Raw genomic sequence first — 21,277 nt, 5'->3', positions numbered from 1 at the left:
TTTCTCTGGTCTTTTCTGACTGAACAACCTGAAGATTCTTGTTCTTACCCTGGGCTTCGGGCCAGCAGTCCCGCCTTTAAATTCCCCTCAGCACCTTCCTCCATGGGCAGTTCTCACTGGGATTTGTCCAGTGAAAGGAAAGGAGCCATTATTCTAGCTCCTGAATAATCTCAGACAGAAGCAGGGGAGTCAGGTAAAGCATCTCAGGTAGAAGCCGGGGAATCAGGTAAAGCATCTCAGGTAGAAGCCGGGGAATCAGGTAAAGCATCTCAGGTAGAAGCCGGGGAGCCAGGTAAAGCATCTCAGGTAGAAGCCGGGGAGCCAGGTAAAGCATCTCGGGTAGAAGCCAGGACCCATACCCAAGTCTGCAGTTAGAGGTGGGCAGAAGGTGTCTTCCCTATTGAAGGGGAAATCTGATTCTTTTACCTGCTTTTACTCTGTGAACAATTAGAGGAAAAGGATTAATTTGGTGTTTAAAACAATACCTTTTTATTTACCTGTCAGCATAACCAGGGGTGTTCAGGAAGTTGTGCGTGACATCTCAAGCAGTGGAATGAATGCCTAATGGACGTGCTGGGCTGAGACAGTGACCAGGTCGTGGCAGCTGTAAGGACACGGCTGGGAGGAGAGACTGGGTGCTGGGGAGCCGAGGGGGTCGGAGGGCAGAGTCTGCCTGCGCAGGGAGACCAGCCCAGGTTTCCGGGCCCCTCCGTGAGCCCCATCTGTGGCCTCTGCCTGAGCCCTGATTCCACTCACACCTACCCATGCACTCCAGAGCCTCAGCCCTCCCGTGTCAGGGTCACCGCAAGCATCCCCACACACGCTTCCGTGTTGACATGTACGGTGCCCCCCGGGGGGTGGGCCCTAAATACAGGAGCAGTGAGGGCGGGGCCGTTCATCTAAGTCCCCTCCAACCACGGGGCAAACACCAGCCCCCCAGGCCCACCCCCGCCTCTGTCCACGAACCCTGGGCCTGGGAGCAGCTGCACGTCACCTGCCCAACTGGGGCTTTTCGTTCTTAAAATTCCCATCCCTCCCTGACCCCGTGCTCTGTAACCTTGCCTTAGCGCTCTGTGTCACTTTGTTGGGTTTCCATTTAAAACCTCTAGACTGGGCTCCTGGGAAATACACTAGCGTCACCACCTAAAAACCTCAGAAGGCATGTCCCACCATCAACTGCACACACGGAGGCCCTCAGCTCACCCGACGGTCAGGCCCCTGCGTGCACACCTCCTACGACCCCTCCACTAGCCAAAGCCTGATCATTTCTTTTTTAAATACAGTTAGAACGTTTAGGTTCCCAGGGTGGCTCTCTACCTGGAAATTAAATCTCAGCCTTGAAAATAATGACTTGACCTGCGGAACCATCAAACAAAGCGCAGGCACTACCGTCCCAGACTGAAGGAGGGAAACAGCATCGCCGGAGTTTAGGTGGTTCCCATGCTGTGTGTACCCAGCAGCACCGTCCCGGACACAGGCCTGTGCTGCTGTCCTGGGACAAGGATGTGAGCGTGTTACCGAGCTGGGCGCTAGTTTCCAGGACGCTGAGAGGAAGCAGAGTGAGATCAGCTTGAGCCGTTTCCATGAGTCTCGCAGGTACAGCCTCCACGCCTGGGGTTGTCTGAGCTGTAAACAGTCCAGGACGCGAAGGCATCACCTGGAAATGGAGAAAGAGGGAAGACTAATATTCTGAACAGCGTGCGAAACCCTTAAGCTCCCCGTCTCTCTTGCACTGGTAATAACTGCCAGCCATCCTTTAAAGTTCTGCCTCGGGGTCCACGGGCTTTCAAGGACATCTTGGGAGTTGGCAGTGTTCCTTAGTGTTTGTAAGAAATAACACAATAAGCTGTTTCCCAAGCGTAGTGATTCCCAATGCTGATTTCAAATTAATTATGCTGAAAATGGAAGATGGTAAGTGAAGGTGGGGGGTGACCTGTGCTCTCTTTTCTTTTGCGACGTGGCCGTGATGACCTTGGCTGGGTCTCGCCATCACCCGGGCTGTCGGTCTTTCCAGATGAGCGAGGCGGACCTCAATGGGCAGCTTGAGTCGGTGTGTGAATCCGTCTTCAGTGAAGTGGAGTCTCAGGCCATGGACGCCCTGGACCTCCCGGGAGGCTTCCGCACACGGAGTCACAGTTACCTGCGAGCCATTCAAGCTGGTTACTCCCAAGACGATGAACGTATCCCCATGGTGATTCCCTCTGACGTCAGCTCAACTGCCAGACCCACGGCAGGTAAGGGACACCCTCTGACCTTCCGGGGGCACGTAGGGGCATGTGCCACCTGTGTCCTGCGAGGAGTGGGTGTAAGTTACCCTCCAAACGTTTGGACACTTCCCAGTTACGCTTGTGACATGGTCCTGTTTGCAATGGTGTCTTGAAACATTTCTTTCATAGATAACCTTTCTTCTTCTTAGGATGAAATCTGTTGCTTGTCAAGGTACTTTACAATACTCAAGTAGAGTCTTCATAAAGTTTTATATAGGAAAATTTGGAAGGTGATTGTGTTTCAAATACCAAAGATGAACAGATTGCAGGAAAGCCTCAGCTGACGTGCGATGACTCCTAGGGTCCTTCAGCGCAGGTCCAGCCTGAGTCTCCGTGGCCTGGTGAGCAGATCCATAACCACGATTCAGTGCCGCAGAGCAAATGGATTGTTCATGTAAATTCACTCATCTTCTCGGGGCTGTGCAGGTTCAAGGTCACAGTTTCCTTCAGTTCTTAGGGAAAACCACATGCACCCCTTTGAAAATTTACCACCTAAACTAAATACCGCTGCACTATGGTTATTTATACAACACAGTGAATAAGCACGGCCTGGGGACACCCCTAAAACAGCCAGCACTGAAGTCGCCGAGCCGCCTAGAAAGGCCAAACCAAGCAGCGCAGGCACAAGCAGTGATGCGAGGAGTATGAGATCTGGACCTGCGGTCGTGTGGGGTAGGGGGAACAGGGACAGTTCTGGGAAGGACTGGAGAGGAGCTGGTTCAGGTGACTGCACTGGGGACCAGAGTGGGGGAGGGCCCGCGTCACCACGCCATGGACGGAGCTGGGTGTGTCTGAAGCCAAGACAGCGCGACTCTGGGGCGACTGCGTGTAATTACAAGTTGCAGGCCTCAGGCCGCTGCCGTAAACCTCTGCTGCCCCACGCAGCGCCTGTAGGTGGGACGCAAGGCGAACCAGATTCCAACCCGCTCCATCATCCCTCTAAGACCTTGGGCAGGTTAGCTTTTCAGATTCTCGGTTCTCCTCCAAGAGGAGTGGTAGCTGTGAGTAACTGATTAGGTCAGCCTGAGGATTAGTGAGCAGAGCTCTGTGGGCCTCAGTGATCTTTTTATGTTGTCCTGTGGCTCAGGGTGGAGGTGGTGATGCCCTCCGACAGCTGAGCCCGGGGCCTTCTGAAGAAACGCCGGGAGTCACCGTGGGTGCTGTTCTGGAAGCCCGGCCCTGCGGGAGCCACGCGGGGCTGCAGGGGCGGCCGTCGGGGGCTTGCAGGCGGCAGGACTGCACCCCTTGGGGACCCTGTTGTCCGTGAAGTTGGGGACCGCCCCTCGTAGGGGTGGGAAAAAATGTGGAAAATGAGCAAACTCAGGGAAGTAACGAGGCTTACAGTCCTTGCAGTTTATAAAAACACACTTAAGGGGTAATTACTGATGTAGTCACCCATATTCGCTGAGTGTCTCCTACAAGCAAGTGACAATTAAGCACTCTCCTGGTCTTCAGAAATGCTTTGAAACAATAATTACCTAGTGGGAAATGACTTTATTGTTTACAGAGCTGTCATTCCAGGGAGAATAAAAATAAAACAGGTTTCATAGAGAAAATACAAGAACCAGTGCAGAACTCAGACTAAAATTCTAATATATGTACATATCATTTTACCAAGTACATTTTTGTATTCCCATCATGTATGCACCAAAAAAAAAAACCCAAAATGCTTCTCTTCAAAGTTTCTCCTGGATCTTGGCCTAGTTATGGAGTCACAGTTTCCTGAAGACTGTGGTAGAGCCAGAGAGCAGGCGCGCCTTCCAGAGTTAGGGGATGGTCTGGGAAATAAGAGAAGAGATGGAAAACCTTAGGAGAAATATCGAGTTGCCTTGAAATAATTGAAATATCGAATTACAAGTTGCCTTTTTGAAGAAATGTAGGTGCAGATGAATCCTTAATTCCTCCCTTCCCCTGTTTTACTCTAAGCATTGTAAACTGAGTATTTATATTTCTTTCCTAAATAGAATTGAGATGGCATGCAACAATAGTCTACTTAATAAGACTGTGAAAAATACCAAAGAAATGAGAAACTGTCTGGAAAAATGTAGAAAAACAAAAGCATCCAACTGAGCAGGATGTACATGCCCACTTTCTATTAAAGCTGAACTTCCAGTTAGATTCAGAGTCTCCTGTCAGCGAGGCAAAAACAGGGTTTCAATGATTTTGTGTTAAAATACTGCTTGGAAGATCATATAACATTTAAGAGCTATCCTTGGTTGACAGTGTGCATATGTGTTGAGAGAGAGAGAGATTATTTTGACACATTGATTTTCTTTTATACTTCTAAAATTAGCTTTTGAAAATAATTCCCCAAAAAAGTTTTCAAAGACATTCCCAGTGATTATTTTGAAGAATAAGATTTATTTAAATGTTTCTTTTTGAGCTTGAAACAGGAAAGTTGGTGTTCTTTTGTTGTGTCACCTATATGAATGCAAATATGTAATATTAATGCAAATATGTAATTATTAATATTAATTAATAATAATAATATTAATTCTAATAGTAATTAAATATCAACCATATGCATGAAAGGCTCATTAAGAGCTTTAGAATATGTATTAGGCATTCTATTTTCTTTATTTTTTAATTTTTTTATACAGCAGATTCTTATTAGTTATCTATTTTATACATATTAGTGTATACATGTCAATCCCAATCTCCCAATTCATCCCACCACCACCATCCCCCCGCCACTTTCCCCCCTTGGTGTCCATACATTTTTTCTCTACATCTGTGTCTCTATTTCTGCCTTGCAAACTGGTTCATCTGTACCATTTTTCTAGATTCCACATATATGCGTTAATATATTTATTTTTCTCTTTCTGACTTACTTCACTCTGTATGACAGACTGTAGGTCCATCCACGTCTCTACAAATGACCCAATTTCGTTCCTTTTTATGGCTGAGTAATATTCCATTGTATATATGTACCACATCTTCTTTATCCATTCGTCTGTCAATGGGCATTTAGGTTGCTTCCATGACCTGGCTATTGCAAATCATGCTGCAATGAACATTGGGGGCGCATGTGTCTTTTTGAATTATGGTTTTCTCAGGGTATATACCCCGTACTGGGATTGCTGGGTCATATGGTTGCTCTATTTTTTGTTTTTTAAGGAACCTCCATACTGTTCTCCATAGTGGCTGTATCAATTTACATTCCCACCAACAGTGCAAGAGGGTTCCCTTTTCTCCACACCCTCTCCAGCATTTCTTGTTTGTAGATTTTCTGATGCTAGGCATTCTATTTTCAACCTTGCCAGGTTCATGCTGCTAGTAAATGTTTTGCTTGTTTGGGGGGCTTGAGTTCACTGGTTTTTCCCTCAACCCTTCAAGGCAGTGGTGATTCAGCTGACACAGACTCTTGCAATCTAATCTCCAGGGAGCTGAAATAGGACCAGAATCCACTGCTCAGCCCTGGGACCTGCAACCATGGGCGTATCTCCATCCCACTGTTACTCTTGTTACGAAAAAACCCACTTACTGATTAGGGTCCTCTCGCTAAATGAAGTGGCTTTGAAAACATCTACTTTCATTTCACACATGGTTTCTTTCTCATCTGGAAATGATTTATCAGATAGATTTACTTGTCTAAATATGCATTTCACCCGATTTTCCTAGGGAGAGAAGGTTATTGATATCATGGAGGAAAACTCTATAAAATTAGATTATACTGATTTTTCTCTGGGTCAGAAATTGTCTCAATATATGTCAGAACTGATTCCAGAAGTCATTACAAGGAAGGGAAAATCCATACAAAGCACGACAGAGGAAACAGCCATAAACCTTGTTTTATTTGGTTGTTTGTTTGTATAGTACCTTGTCCCTGAAGCATACATCATGATTTCCAGTTCCCGAGACAGCCTCCATTGTGTGCAATCTGGCACCTTCCTAAGCTCTGGCCATGTGACTCCAGCCTGTTCCCCCATGACATCCCCTCCAACTCCCACCCTCCTTCCTTCCTCGAGCCAGGAGCCTTTGGGATTCCACGGGGCCATCACGATAGCAGGAGTGATCAGTCACTATAAGAAATAACTGTTTAACTTGTGGAGAAGTGAACCAGTCAGATTTAACATTTAACATCCTACGCCCTGAATAATCAGTGATTCAGTAAATGAATTCATGCTTGCATAAAGAAACGGATGGATGAATGAATCATTCAGCTGGATTTTAGGATCCTGCAGAGATCCAAGCTCTGTGGGGCCGACCCCTCAGGCCTCCCAGGCAGCCCGCCCCCTGCACCTGCGCCCCCCTCTTTGCTGCGCACCTGGCCGTGCTCACCTGGAGCTCTGCTTAGCCCTCCAGCTGGTCCCCTAAGTGCCTTCTCACCCACCCTCCACCCAACTTCCTGAAAATTCAGCCTGGTCCAGCACTGCCCACCTGGTACCCCCATGGTTTTGTGGTTTCCATGAGCCGAGGCGACAGTGTCTGCAGCCAGTGTGTGACCTAGATGACTCGGCCCGGCCCCCAGCTGCCCTCTCACCCCCTCCCCTGGCACTCACCCCTCCTCACAGTCTCTCACTTCTGGGCTTTGGCATATCCTATTTGCTGAGACCAGAATTTGCTTTTCCGGATTTTTTTTTTTTTTTTTTGCCTAATTCTTAGCTATGCTTTCAGAGTCAACCCAGGAATCATTTCCTCCAGGAAGCCTTCACTGATTTGCTCTTCATCTAATTCCTTCCCTCCTACCCCCCTATCAGATGCGTTCCAACAAAAGTACATATTTACTAAAACAAAAAAATCCTAATTTTCATTTATGTTTAAAATGTACTGGGAATTCCCTGGCAGTCCAGTGGTTAGGACTCCATGCTTTCACTGCCGAGGGCCCGGGTTCAATCCCCGGTCGGGGAACTAAGATCCCATAAGCCGTGAGCTTGGCCACAAAAAAATAAAAAATAAATAAAATGTACTTCCCTTTTAAAGATATAGAGTTATGAGATGGCAAAACATTTAGGCCACGGTAGCAAATTATATTTACTATTTGCATATACTTACACCCTCTCATAAATATGTTTAGAAAGCATCGATACTATGGCTTTTATTTCTTACAATATGTTAGTTAAAAAAACATTAAATTAAAACAAGTTATTTAAATTCACAAAATTATAAAATATTCTAAGAACTTTGAAAAGAAAATAATTTTGCTCTCAGGAAGAAGGAGTGTAGCAATGCTTTTCAATCAAATCACTCACTGTCAGGATTTAGTTTTCTTTCCTTGCGATGAGGTAGAAAAGAATTAACACTGGAAATCAGAGAAATGTGTCCATAAAGTCCTGTATGTACACAGAGTTTATTATCTGGACTTAATAATTTTCCATACATTATCTTTAAAATGCACTAAAAAGTATAATGCACTTGTTACTTTTGCAACTTCAGATTTTTCTTCTTTGCTTATAGTTTCCAAGAAACACTTTGACAATTTAATGTGGTGTATTTGGACTTATACAAAATGGTTTCCTGTTAGGTATTTCTATTTTCTGGAGAATTCGCCTTTAAGAAAAATTATCCTTTGAAGCATCGTTCAGAAAGGGAAGAGGAGACTTCCTGAAACCTGTTTGTCTTATGCTATCACTGTCTTTCCCATTCTGTTTGCTAGTGGTTGGTTGATTTTTGCTTTGGACTAGTGGTTGAGGACTAAGGCATTTCCAACTGAGGAACAGTGGAAAATTCTGTGTGTGATACCGGTGATGGTTAAGTTTATGTGTCAACTTGCCAGGCTTGGATGTTTAGTCAAACGTTATTCTGGGTGTTTCTGTGAGGGTGTTTCTTTGACAAGTTAACTTTTGAGTGAATAGACTGAGTGAAGCAGATTGCCCTCCCTAATGTGGGTGGGCCATGCCCAATCAGTTGAAGGCCTAAACAGAACAAAAAGCTGACCTTCCCCTGAGTAGGAGAGGATTCCCCCTGCCCGATGGTAGGAAATCTGCTTTTTCCTACCTTAGAACTTGAACTGAAACATCAGCTTTTCCTGGGTCTTGGGCCTGCTGGCCTTCGGACTGGAACTTACCCATCAGCTGTCTCTCCCAGCTGGCTGACTGGCCCCCCAGACCTCCGGTCCTGACAGCCCCCATAGTCACATGAGCCAATTCCTCACAATAAACCTCTTTCTCTATGTATGGATACATTCTCTTGGTCTGTTTCTCTGGACAGACATGACTAATACAGTATCTCCAAAGAATATTTCTTCAGGTTCTGTATTTTAAATGGTCAGAGTATTTACACAGAGAATTTTCACCAGCAGGCCTTCTCTCTCTCTGGCAAAAACCTGGACTTTAATGAGATGGATCAGAATCTTCTGTCCTTGTGGCTGGGGGGGACAGGGCAGCAGGGGAGGGTTCATTAAGATGAAAGGTGTTTTCACAGATGTTGATAAGCTACATTTGAAAATGATCAATCAGGTAGATCTAAAAGTATGAAAACACTATTTGTTTCAGAAAGCCGGCGGTTACCAACAATCACATGACAGGTTTTAGGCACGTCCAGGGAGCTGGCCTACAGGACAGTGTGCTCCCTGTGGACATGCGTGGCCCAGGCTTACACCCAAGGCAGCAAATGCTACCTTCTGGGGGCCACACCCTTCCCTGGGGCCCGGGGACGTCAGAGAAAAGAAGTCCCACTTGGCGGTTCAGGTGAGTCCCTGAGAGTGTCCCTGCTGCCGGGACTGGGTTGGCACTGGATGGGTGACTCGTTAACCAGGGCTGTCAGCGTGCATGAGCCAGAGGGCAAGTGAAATTCTGGTCTAGGAAGAGAACCGAGGGTGGCAGCCAGAGAAGCCAGTTTCCATCACCATAAAGGAGGGAGTGAGAGGCCCAGCATCAGAAGCAACCAAGAGACAGCTGGCTGAGGGAGGGCCCAGGACTCAGCAGAAACAGAGCTGCAGGGCCCGGAGCTCATCCTGACTGTTGGGTTAAGGGCATGTAGTTCCAGGGAGAAGGTTTCCATCCTCACCTGGTGGGTTTGCAGCTGACGCCCTGCAGGAAACTGTAACAAGGAAGCTGGCAACAGTCTCCCCACAGAGGCCACGGGCTCCAGAATTGAGGTCCCCAACCTGGAATCCATGGGCCCCTGGGGGTCCCTAATATATCTGGGAATTCGGGGCCACATGAACTGAGCTGGGATAAAAAGTGGACCTTTATTTTTTCTGACGTCTAACTGTAACTCACAATGCCCTGGGTTAGGAATGCTACGGAACACGCTCACATTAGCAGCGCGTCTGACTCAGAGTGCGGGAGTGTCAGTTCAGAGTCGCCCTACGATTCCTGCAGGGATCTTGAAACACCGTTTACGCTCATCAGGCTTTGAAATTACGGTAGTTATTAGTCCCGTTGCCGGATCTCATTATGTACTGCATTAATAGACGCGAACACATCACAGACATTTTTAACATTCTGATGATTATATTTTGATGTAATTGTTTAATCCTCTGCATTTTAGTTTTTGAATTTAAAGCGTTATCTTGAGAAGGAGGGTGTCGGCTTGACCAAGCTGCTGACAGGTCACAGCCCAGCGTTAGGTACCACAGTGGGATTTCTCTGCTCGATACATGCAGTTTTCAGTATTTGCAGTATTGGGTTTTCTTATAGATAATCGATATCAGAAATTATTTTAACTTTTACTGTTGACTGTCTTTCCTCCACTGCCATGAGAGCAAAGCACCTTTAGGGGCTGTTAAACACTGTATCAGAAACTTCTAGAACAGGGGCTGGAGTTTACCACCCACGAGTGTTCAGTTTGCATCAGAGGACACAGCACACAGCAGGGGGACAGTGTGCATCCAAAGAGGCCCCTCACTGCTCGTCACACAGAACACGCCTTCTGACAGCAGCAGCAGCAGCACGTGTGCAAACACCGCGGGGCGAGAAGGCCCAAGGTCTGCGCGGGGTGGGGTCTTTCATGGCGCGCTGGCCACACGGGCACCTGCAGCTATATGACCAGTCTTACCCCACCAGGCTCTGGTGAAACCAGCTGGAGATCACAAATGCCACTGTCACTACTAAGCAGGGCTGCTGCTCACAGGCTGGCACATCCTGCCCAAGACAGAGCACAAACCCATGGTTCTGCGGCATCGTTGGTCTTTAGTTACTGTATTTCCTAGTATCAGCCAAGGTCAGGACCACACTTGGGCACTTTGGGATTTGCTGCAGCTGAGTTTAGATTTGCCCAATCTCCTGATCTGTACCCCTGGGCTGTACAGGACTCAGTAAATATTTGTTGAATGTAAGAATGGTTGACTTGAGAATTTACAGTGTATAAAATATTTAAATCTATTTGCACTCACTTAATATTTAAAATTCAGTATTTAAACTCGCCCTCTGCTAAGCCCTTCCCTCAGACCTCTCGTTCAGCTTTTTCTCTCGGATGTTTTTCTTTTTTTTTTTTTTTAACATCTTTATTGGAGTATAATTGCTTTACAATGGGGTGTTAGTTTCTGCTTTATAACAAAGTGAATCAGTTGTACATATACATATGTTCCCATATCTCTTACCTCTTGCGTCTCCCTCCCACCCTCCCTATCCCACCCCTCTAGGTGGTCACACAGCACCGAGCTGATCTCCCTGTGCTATGCGGCTGCTTCCCACTAGCTATCTACCTTACGTTTGGTAGTGTATATATGTCCATGCCTCTCTCTCGCTTTGTCACAGCTTACCCTTCCCCCTCCCCATATCCTCAAGTCCATTCTCTAGTAAGTCTGTGTCTTTATTCCCGTCTTACCCCTAGGTTCTTCATGACATTTTTTTTCTTATATTCCATATATATGTGTTAGCATACGGTATTTGTCTTTCTCTTTCTGACTTACTTCACACTATGACAGACTCTAGGTCCATCCACCTCACTACAAATAACTCAATTTCGTTTCCTTTTATGGCTGAGTAATATTCCATTGTGTTTTTCTCTGGAAGGTACCAACTCGTGGTACCCACTTCTTTATTAGATATTCAGTGTGACATGTGAGTGGATCACCTACAACTTAGCTGTGCAAGAAATAACACAGTAGTTTATTTTTCTTAAATCAGTTTAATACCAATTCTGAGTGTCCCACCCCTCCTGCCTGATATTCAGCCTTGGTCATTTGGGGGTGAACCCAGGGCATTACAAGGCCAGAACTCCCATGTGGCATCGTGGCATCTGGAGGCCCCCGGTCACGGACACCCACTGCCCTAAGGCCTCTGTGTCCCTTTCCGCATGGCCTCAGGGTTCTTGGGCCTCCACTGCATGGTCAGGACTCAGCTTCCCAGAGACCCACAGGTTCTCCTCCTACCGGCATTCTCTGCAGACCTCTGCTCTCTGCCCTCTCCCCGCTGACCCCTGGGCAACCTCTACTGAGTCTAGGATTTTACCAAAGTCAAGGCAAGGTTAAGCTGGAGTTGCCTTCCCCCAACAAAATCTTTGCAGAGAGGAACCCCAGAGCTGCTTGCAATGGCAAAGGATTGCGGGAAAAAACATACAAATAATATCCCGAAGTTTTATCCTGCAATGTAGGTCAAGTGCAGAGGTTTTCCCAGAATGGCAGCAACCCATGCCTGTTAATTACTCCTCATATGACATCTGAGCACTTCTGAAAAGAGGTCCTTAGTGGCCCGCTAATTGCAAAATCATTTCAGGTGATCCTTCCAATTTTGATTTTGATTCCCTGAAAAGGTAAGAATTATTCAGGCATGTAAACTGAATTTGAGTGAACTGCCTTTCTCTAACACTGAGGATGTCCAAAAGCCAAATACACATAGCTCAAAATATTTTTTAAGTGAGGAAAAAATTCCACCACTAACTTCCTTTTGCCTTTACAAAGATACTGGAGCTATTCAAAACTCAACCTTATAGTTAGTGCTGGCTGGTTATCATTTATTTTCAGTAGGGGTATTAGGCCAAAACAGAATTTGTTTAGGCCATTTTAACATTCCCAAGTTTGGAGGAAGAGATTGAATGAGGTTGAGATTAATCTTTCAACCCCTGTTCAGAAGCCAAAAAAAGTAGAGTGCTACACACATATACATAGTGGGCTTGCTTTATGGTTTTAGGGATTTATTTGGGTTATATCTGCCTGGATTCCTTTCAAATGACAGATAGGTGGCAGTGAAACATAGTAAGGAAATAGTTCTATAGAGCATAGGAAACACATATTCATATGTGTAAATCATTCCTATATAAAATAGTTAACTACATGGAACTTATTTCATCCTAACATAGCCACTAAGCTGCAGAGCCATGCTGTGCTTTTTAAACACAAATAATGGGAGAGCTTTGAAATTCCCAGTGGATTTATCATAAAGAACATTTGTACTTCTGTTTACCCGTTTATTACTTTTTGGAAGCCAAGAAGGAGAGGGATAAGGATTGATCGTATCCAGTGTTACCACGAGTGTAAGATATAAAAAGGAAAAGGTTCGCCAGCTAAGGAACAGTGCTCGTTTCTGGCATGAACAGGTGTAGGTCCGCTGAATTCCTGGAGAAAGACCCATACGGCAAATATGGGGCAAGGCCACCTTTCCAGTTCTTTAAAATGTCTGTGTGTGCTATGATCGCTTTCTCTAATGGACAGTTGGTGTTTTCTTTATTGGTTTGTGGGTTTATAGCAGGTCTTTCCTGCACTGCCATTTTGATCAGTCACACAATCAACGGAATCAAATCCACAGATTTTTATTTTGTGTCTAATGTCTCTAAAGTACTAAAGAGCTGCTTCATGAAATGAAGGGAAACAGAATTTGAAATAGATTTAGAAGCTCTGGACACATCTGCAGATAGCTAATCACCATGCTCAAATTTTCTCTGCTAATACTTGGTAGTTAATATTTGATCCCTTCTACTTATTAATGGCGAGTTATTACAAAGTGGGCTATGATTCATGAAATGCTCAAAGTTCTCTTCTCTTCTGAATATTTACGGCATGAACTTAGATCTTAGATCTTAACTGTGGGACAGAGAAGTCTCCTCCCACATACTCCTTCCTGAAGACTGAGGCTTAGTTGTCACTGTGAGGGAATTTTCTAAAAGACTTGAACTAGGTGGCAGACGGTGCCGAAAGGAAATGAGTTACTTTGTCACTTGCAGTTATTGAAGAGGCAGGTGCTGTGTGCTTCTCAAAGGATGCTCAGAGCCTACATCTGCATCCCTTGTATGTAGATGACAGGAGCGTGGGGACAGTCTCTGAAGCAGAGATACTGGGGAAAGGACAGATACAGGCTCCATTACTATTGCTCCAAATCTAGGTCTCCATACCCACTTCCGCCAAGAAAATCCCCGCTCAGCCTAATTCTGGCTTCACACGGCAAGTATCTGGGTAGTAGTGCTAACAGAGAAACCCGTTCACTCTCTCAAACCTACAACCCAAGGTCCAAGTGCTGGAGCCAATAGGATTGACAGGTGTCCTGCGTGGCTGAAACGGGGAACCCGCTAGGTTCCATGTGCCGTGTGTTCAGTGGGCAGCCCTGAGGCTGGCAGAAATGAGCAAGACCTGTCACAGCAGCGGGAAAGTCCCCTGGGAGTCCAGGGTCCTCAGCGGCAAGCCGAGAGCATCTTCCAGCTCAGCTCAGCTCAGCTCAGCTCAGCTCAGCTCTTGATCAGCGACTCCAGCGGCCCTGGTCCTCAGTCAGGCGTCAGCTCCATCGTCAGGGAGGCCCAAAGCCCCAGGGTGCCCAGAGGGTGGAGGCCACAGAGGCAGCTGTGGGCAGCTGGACCTCCATCCCTCCCGAGGATGGTCTGCGTGGCCCTTTGGCTCCAGCCTGCAGTGCTCGGCCACCAGACGCCTCACACGCAGCCCTGATGTCTTTGTTCACTGCGCGAATCCACAGAACCACCAGGGCAGGTGCAGTCTTCTCCCCAGTGAGAGTTAAACGCAGGAAAATGCCTGATTGACTGGGCACCTGCCAGGCTGCAGAAAAGCTTCTGTTTCTAGTCTCAGTCTGGATTTGCGCTCATCAGAACCAAATACGAAAGGTTAGGGAGAAGAAAGATGGATGCTGTCCTGCAGGTGTGGACGCCCACGGCAAGCCCCGCCCACTGTCCTGCAGGTGTGGACGCCCACGGCAAGCCCTGCCCACACTCCCGGCACATAGAGGCCCTGCCTGTGGCTGGAGATCAGGGAGTTCCTTTTCTGAAGCCCCATTTGAATGATTCCTCTTTTCCCTTCAGTTAAGTTGGCTTTTTTCCTAGTCATACATTCATTAACATGCAGGTGTGGAACTTAGAGATGTTTGTGTTTCTTTCTCTCTCTCCTTTAGGAAAATAATTCCAAGAACCTGGTGCTAACTGAATACTAAACTAGACCCCAGGTTTAGGCAGAAAAGTCAGTTGGGTTTTATACACATCGTGGTACTTTTCACAAACATGTCATGAAGCTGCACTTGGAGTCTGTCACCTAGAGCATCCTGTGTGTTTTAATGATGCGTCTGGCTCAGCGTCTGCTCTCCTGGGACAAAAGACCAGGAAAGCGGGGATTTCCTCACTGTTGGGTCCCCAGGGCCTGGAATGTGCTAAACATTGAAGAAATACTTGCTGAGTTTTTAACGAAAACAATGAACAAATGGGTTAATTAGTAAGGGATGTTCTTCTCTCTGAGCTGCCCTCAGCGGGTAGCACTGTCCCCAGTGCAGGTGCTTTTCACTCTGTGATGATTGATGTTACGAGTTTAGAGCTGAGAATAAAACTTTTTATGTAACGCTGACAGCACACTGCAGTCACCAGCGAACATCCAGGGACCCATGGGTCAGCAAACCAGTCCTTTGTGGGGACTCATTTAGAACTTCTTTGTGCTTCATTACAGACTCTGCGTCATCTGTTTTCCAGCTCCAGGTGTCAGGATCAGGTTTTCTTTTTAATAAAGAATGTCGTGGGAGGTGGAGCCCAGGAATGGCAGGCAGCTGGCAGACCGACACGTTGCCAGCCGTTTCTGAAAAGCACAGTAAATGGCCACTTTGGTCCAGGTCTCATCTCCTCCCTGTTTTATCTCAAGGCCGGGCTCGGGGATGACTCACTGTGCAGTCTCCATGCCAACCTCTTCTCTCAATGCACCCTCTCCTGCAGGCCAGGGAGGGACATGATTTCCTGGAGATTGGAGGCTGCAGTGAGCCCTTCACGCTGTTAGAGGCCCCTGGTTTTCAGGGCCCCATTATTAATGGGGAATTCAGAGCAGATATAGTTCCATGGCCAGGACGAAGCAGGAGTTTACAGACACGTTGTGTTTGCACAGTATGTGTCCTTGTGCTGGGTCTGCGAGCTTTGTAAGGGAGTAGGATCCTTCCCTTTGCAGAAGGTGAGCGGGGCCCGGAGCCCCATGGCCGCTGACGGCGGTGCCAGAATAGGGCCAGGGTCTCACTGCATCCAGGCAGAGCCACTACACCCCATCCCATGCCCCTAGTGGCCACCAGCATCCTGGCCACACGAGCTGTTCATGTTCAAACCGTTAGTGGTTACTGATTCAAGCAGGCTCAGAAAGGTCACCGGGAAGCCCCCAGCCGGGAGCTCTGATTTATTGGCACAGCTGACTGCTTGATGTCAACACGGCACACATAGAAGATGCCTCTGACGCTTGTCCTGTGTGTCAGGATCAATGACTGTGTATCTGTTTCTACTACAGTCACCTTGAGATTGTGACTATGTTGTCCATATTAGAGGTTTGGGGGTCTTCCAACCTTCTCATGGAACTTTCTGGGAGAAGTAGACAATATTTAGGATGTATTCATTAGACGCTGAGCATCAGTAGGTGTAACTAGCTCAGAAGTTACGGGTTGATTTTACCCTTGCAAGTAGCATCAGCTTTATCATTTTATCTGTTTTTTCATTGGAAGGTCATTTTCTTTCCTCGAGTCAAGGGACAGTAGTGTGGTAACTCTGGATACTTCAACTCCAGTGGGTCACAGCTACATACTCCTTATTTGCCATGAGCAGACGTGAAAATCGGTGATTTCACCATCAAACAAAACCCCACCCAAGAATTACCCCCCCACACACATCTTGATGGTAAAAATACAATTCTGGCACAACTTTAATGTAGACTTTAGTCACGATTAAACGTCCCAAGTGAAACAAAGAGCAGCCCTCATATTGCTTGTGAGGACAGGACAGTGCCATCCACTACTTGAGCTGCAAATCCTCCACAAACAGATTGACCCAAGTCACCCAGTTGTGTCCCTGTGATTGGTCTGTCAGCTTTTCCACTGAAACAAATCATTCTTTTCAAAAATGTTTTTCAATATTTAAAATGAAAACAGGAAGTGTCTCAAACCGTGAAACAGCTGTCATCACTTCATTTTACTGTCTGCAAGATGTTAGATGCTGGTTAGACTATAATTTCTTGCTAATTAACACATCCGAGGTAGATGTCTGTGCCACCAGCCCATCAATGTTGCCCCAGAACTTGGGGGACCCAGGCAAGTTTTTGTAACTTTAGGGAAACCACTGTGTGCATGCCAGTGGGATAAGACTTCTGTGTCCTGTTTGATTTACACTTATGTTTTGAGACTAACATTAATTAAAGTGTCAAAATAGCTTTAATCTTTTATGGCGAATCTTTGCCTTTGGTTTGGTTTCTCCAATATCCAGACTCTCATTAGACATTCATGGGCTTGATGACTGTAATTCCTTTTATGCTCTTATCTTTGAAGTTCTAATTAAGAGTGCAGTGAATTTAAGTGTCGCTGTTATATTCAAATAGAATGGTGATGCCTGACTTTTGAAAAATATTTTATCTTGATTATGTATTTATATGACAGAATGCTAATCTTTAAATTTCCTTTTTGGCTTGCAAATGACTTGTAAGGACTGAATTCAGAAATGGTGTCCAGAATTCCAGGTGTGGAGGGGTAACTAGGCACGCATTTAAAGTAACGATGTATTCACATTTGAGATTACGCAGAGCCGTGTGGAAGTATAGACTGAGCAGCAGTGTATTTCATCCCATTCAAGTTCGTTTACCTCCAATAAAATGTGTTTCTCCAAATTCTCCTTCAATAGATTTGCTAACCCAACACTTTGAAGACCTAAAGGGAAGTCCTTATGATTGATGTCCTCTGCTTTATGTCATCTGTTGAACAGATGGGGGGTTGCTCATACTGATTCGACTTTGCCTGGAGAAAACCTCTAGACCAGCACCGTCCAGCAATGAGAATGTTCTCTGGCCTCTGTCCAGTACTGTCCCCATTGGCTGTTCGTGACTTTTGAGCAGTTGAAATGCAGCTCAAATGTGGAGGAACTGATGTTTAAGTGTAGTTGAGGTGTTTAGATATTTTAGAAGTTTAGGTCATTTAAATTTGGCTCCGGGCTATGCTATTGGACAAAGCCGTCTGGAATGCGGCCCTTCTCACACAATCAAGATAAATCATCTACGAGGTTTTGGGCACAGTTCGCTTGGCCAGCAGGGTCAGCAGCTGCAGCCTCTCCCCATCTGCCCAGCTCACACCCTTCTGACCAGGGCTTTGAGCCATTTCTTCAGAAAGGGTCCCAATGAGATTAACTCAGTCCCGCGTATATGTACCGCGTATATCTGGAAAAGTATGGTTTTCACCTGCCTCTGCTGTGGTTCTCATTCAGCTCTAACAGGTCCCTTAAGTATGACTACTATTAGTTTAGTACAATTTTCATAGAAATCTCCCTAAAATGTATTATATGCATGGCTCCTTCCATCTTAAATAGTGTAATTAACCTTTTCTTGGTGGCACAAAGTCTCATATTGGTATCAGTAGACTCAGGAGAGAAGGCACGTCACAGAGCCGTTGCTTTCTGTCACCCCCATTATTTTCAGGGTGAGTCTCACCAACTCATCTGATCCCCAAGACATAAGCAGAATCCAGACTAACTCAGGAAGTGGATTAAAACACAAGTGCATTTTAATCTCTCTCCCTAGAATCAGGAAGCCACTTGAAAATCTCCAGGGATTTTCACAGTATTAGACACATGGTGAAAGAAATCGATGACAGGCTTTTAAAACCAAAAGAATGTTCCTGCCTGGACTCAATTAAAAAATAAAAATAGAGTAGTCAGACCGTCAGATACCTAAAGATGTTAAGTAATCATTTCATTTTTTACTTTAAAATTTATATTTGATCACTTTTATTGAAACAAATCTTGGGATGTTTAGAAATCTCTCTGTTGATTCATCTGCTTTTTGAAGCTGTAGACACTTTGACAGAATTACATTGCTAAGTTAAAATTAAAATTTTCATTCATATATAATGTTTGTCTGACCTACATGTAGAAAATGATAGATGATACAGCCTGTAACTAACAATTAGCTCAATCATTATTACCTAAACTGTTCAACTGAATAATCGAATATTTTTCTTGAATGTGTAAAATGTTACCTATAATGGTTTCTTTTAATCCATGGCAGCAAATTAACATGCTCAAATGAGCACTTTTAATTCTTTCTTTACTATATTTCCCAGCTTCTAATTCTAATTCTAAGGAGGCGTTTAAGAATATGCAGTTCTCCTCCATGAGACTGTAAGTACCAACATGTATTTGTCAGAAGAATGGACTTATGAATGAATACATTGATATACTTTATTTTTCAAAAATTCTGTCACAGTGTTATTTTACTTATCTAAAGTAGTTTGTATACATTAATTTTTATTTACCCAAGACTGGCAACTGACACTTAATTTTTAAATTATCAAATTCAAAAGCATACAGTTGACCAAGAATATAAAAGTGTTGCATTGTCAGCGGTAAACAGCCTCATTCAAAGTCACACGAGGGATCACATCGTGTGCATATAGGGCCTGAGAGGGTGGCAAAAGGGACATTCAAAATGTGTGTTAAACGCCTGTCTTACGTCTGAAACTACAAATTCCATTTTGACTTCTGTACTAATGGGTACCAATGGATCTGATATCTGGGTGCCTGGAAATTTTTATGTGTGTTTTCTGAATGTGTTTATTTAACTTGGTAAATTTACTCTCAAAACATTAGGTAGCGCCTATTTATTTCATTATAAATGTATGTGTTGGATTTTCACTGGAGCCATTTCAAGGGGAATCAAGGGACAAGTGATAAATACATTCAGGGACTTAAAACTGTCCCACGCTTGCACATATTTCCCCCATTGAGAAGATGGTGATTGGATCCCAGGGGGTGGGAAGTCCTCACGTGTTCAGCCAGAATGTTCCCTGGGCCACTTAACTAAACGTCGGCCCACATGTCTTCAGGGGAGCCCACGTTCTGGGGGGACGTCACGTGGTCGTCCCCTGGAACAGCTCGTGGAAGCGTGGCAGCCCTGGAACTCCACAGTCGGTGGTGCAAACCAGCCGGCAAGGCTACCGGGACCTGAGTCTACACTGCCTGCCTGAGGACAGCTGCCTCAGAGGATGGTGGGGGATTAGATGCAGGGGTCCCATCCAAAATACCCCAGGAATTAAAGCAGGCTGAGCCGGGTCGAGGTCAGGGAAAGGAGGAAGGAGTCTGTCTAGTCAGCAGCTGGGGTGGCGTTGGGTCCCGTCCTGCCGCTGACTCTCTGGCTGTCCTCAGGAAAACGTTTAAAGATACTGGAACCTCCATTTTCTCATCTGGGAAATGGAACAACAAGTGCCGTCAACCGGCAAGGTTGTTCTGCAGCTTCCGTGAGGCTAAAGGATGGAGAGCTCAGATGGCCACAGAGACACTCTCCCCATCGTAGCCGTGCCCCTGGGGGTGCTCCTGGCGGGGTGCACACTGATTGTTCTTCCCCGAGACTGTGTCTCGTAAACACCCCTATGGTGACCTGGTAACAGCCTCCAAAGAAATGAGGGGGTGCTGAGTGCTGGTTGCTGTTGGTGTTTGTCTTTCTATCCACGGTGGGAGGAGCCATGAGCAGCTCTAAGTGACACCGCTGTAAGGGCCGCCCTTCCCGAGACTGCGCTCCGCCCGCCCCCGCGTGAGCTTTGTTCCCCATCATCCTCGCGACAGCACTTAAGTGACTGTGGCTGCTTCCCTTTTACAGATGAGCAAACTGAGACTGAGAGAAGGCAGCTTCTCCCAGGTCACACGCACGCTTACGTCACTTTATGTCTGAAGCAAGGAAGATTTACTGTAGCTCTAAAAGAACCAGAATGGAAATATGGGAGACTTCCCTTTCTTTTTTAAAAATTTATTTATTTATTATGGAAGTATAGTTAATTTACAAGTTGTGTTAGTTTCATGTGTACAGCAAAGTGATTCAGATATATATACATATATATATTCATTTTCATATTCTTTTTCTTTATAGTTTAATACAAGATATTGAATATAGTTCCCTGTGCTATACAGTAGGACCTTGTTGTTTATCTATTTTATATAGAGTAGAGTGTATCTGCTAATCCCAAACTCCTAATTTATCCCTTCCCCTTTGTTAACCATGAGTTTGTTTTCTATGTCTGACTCTGTTTTTGTTTTGTAAATAAGTTCATTGTATCATATTTTAGATTCCATGTATAAGTGATATCATATGATACTTGTCTTTGTCTGGCTTACTTCATTTAGTATGATAATCTCTAGGTGGCAAAATTTCATTGTTTTTTATGGCTGAGTAATATTCCATTGTATGTAGGTACCACATCTTTATCCACTCATCTGTCGATGGACATTTAGGTTGTTTCCATGTCTTGGCTATTGTAAATAATGCTGCTCCTAACATAGGGATGCATGTATCTTTTCAAATTAGAGCTTTTGTCTTTTCTGGATATATGTCCAGCAGTGGGATTGCAGGATCATATAGTAGCTCTATTTTTAGTTTTTAAGGAACCTCCACACTGTTCTCCATAGTGGCTGCACCAATTTACATTCCCACCAACAGTGTAGGAGGGTTCCCTCTCCTCCACACCCTCTCCAGCCGGTGACTTTGGTGCCCACGGGGAAGAAGCTGCAAACTCCAAGCATCCAGAGTCACAGCATCCACAGCAAGACTTCAGGTTGATGGCGTGTTTTTTTTTTTTTTTAACATCTTTATTGGAGTATAATTGCTTTACAATGGTGTGTTAGTTTCTGCTTTATAACAAAGTGAATCAGCTATACGTATACATATGTCCCCATGTCTCCTCCATCTTGCGTCTCCCTCCCACCTT

General features: G+C 45.4%; 1 protein-coding gene across 1 annotated transcript in view; it reads left to right on the top strand.

The window, feature by feature from the left end:
* The window catches only part of DLGAP2 (DLG associated protein 2), a 150,062-nt gene that overhangs the window by 97,995 nt on the left and 30,790 nt on the right, over positions 1-21,277 (top strand). Inside the window, exon 5 of the mRNA XM_060085799.1 lies at positions 2,015-2,234. Within this exon, the coding sequence (XP_059941782.1) occupies positions 2,015-2,234 (220 nt within the window). The remainder of the gene's footprint in view (positions 1-2,014; positions 2,235-21,277) is intronic.

The sequence above is a fragment of the Mesoplodon densirostris genome, chromosome 20, assembly GCF_025265405.1.
Source record: "Mesoplodon densirostris isolate mMesDen1 chromosome 20, mMesDen1 primary haplotype, whole genome shotgun sequence".
NCBI lineage: Eukaryota > Metazoa > Chordata > Mammalia > Artiodactyla > Ziphiidae > Mesoplodon > Mesoplodon densirostris.
Note: the sequence above shows the minus strand (reverse complement) of the source record. Positions and strands in the feature narration are given on the sequence as shown.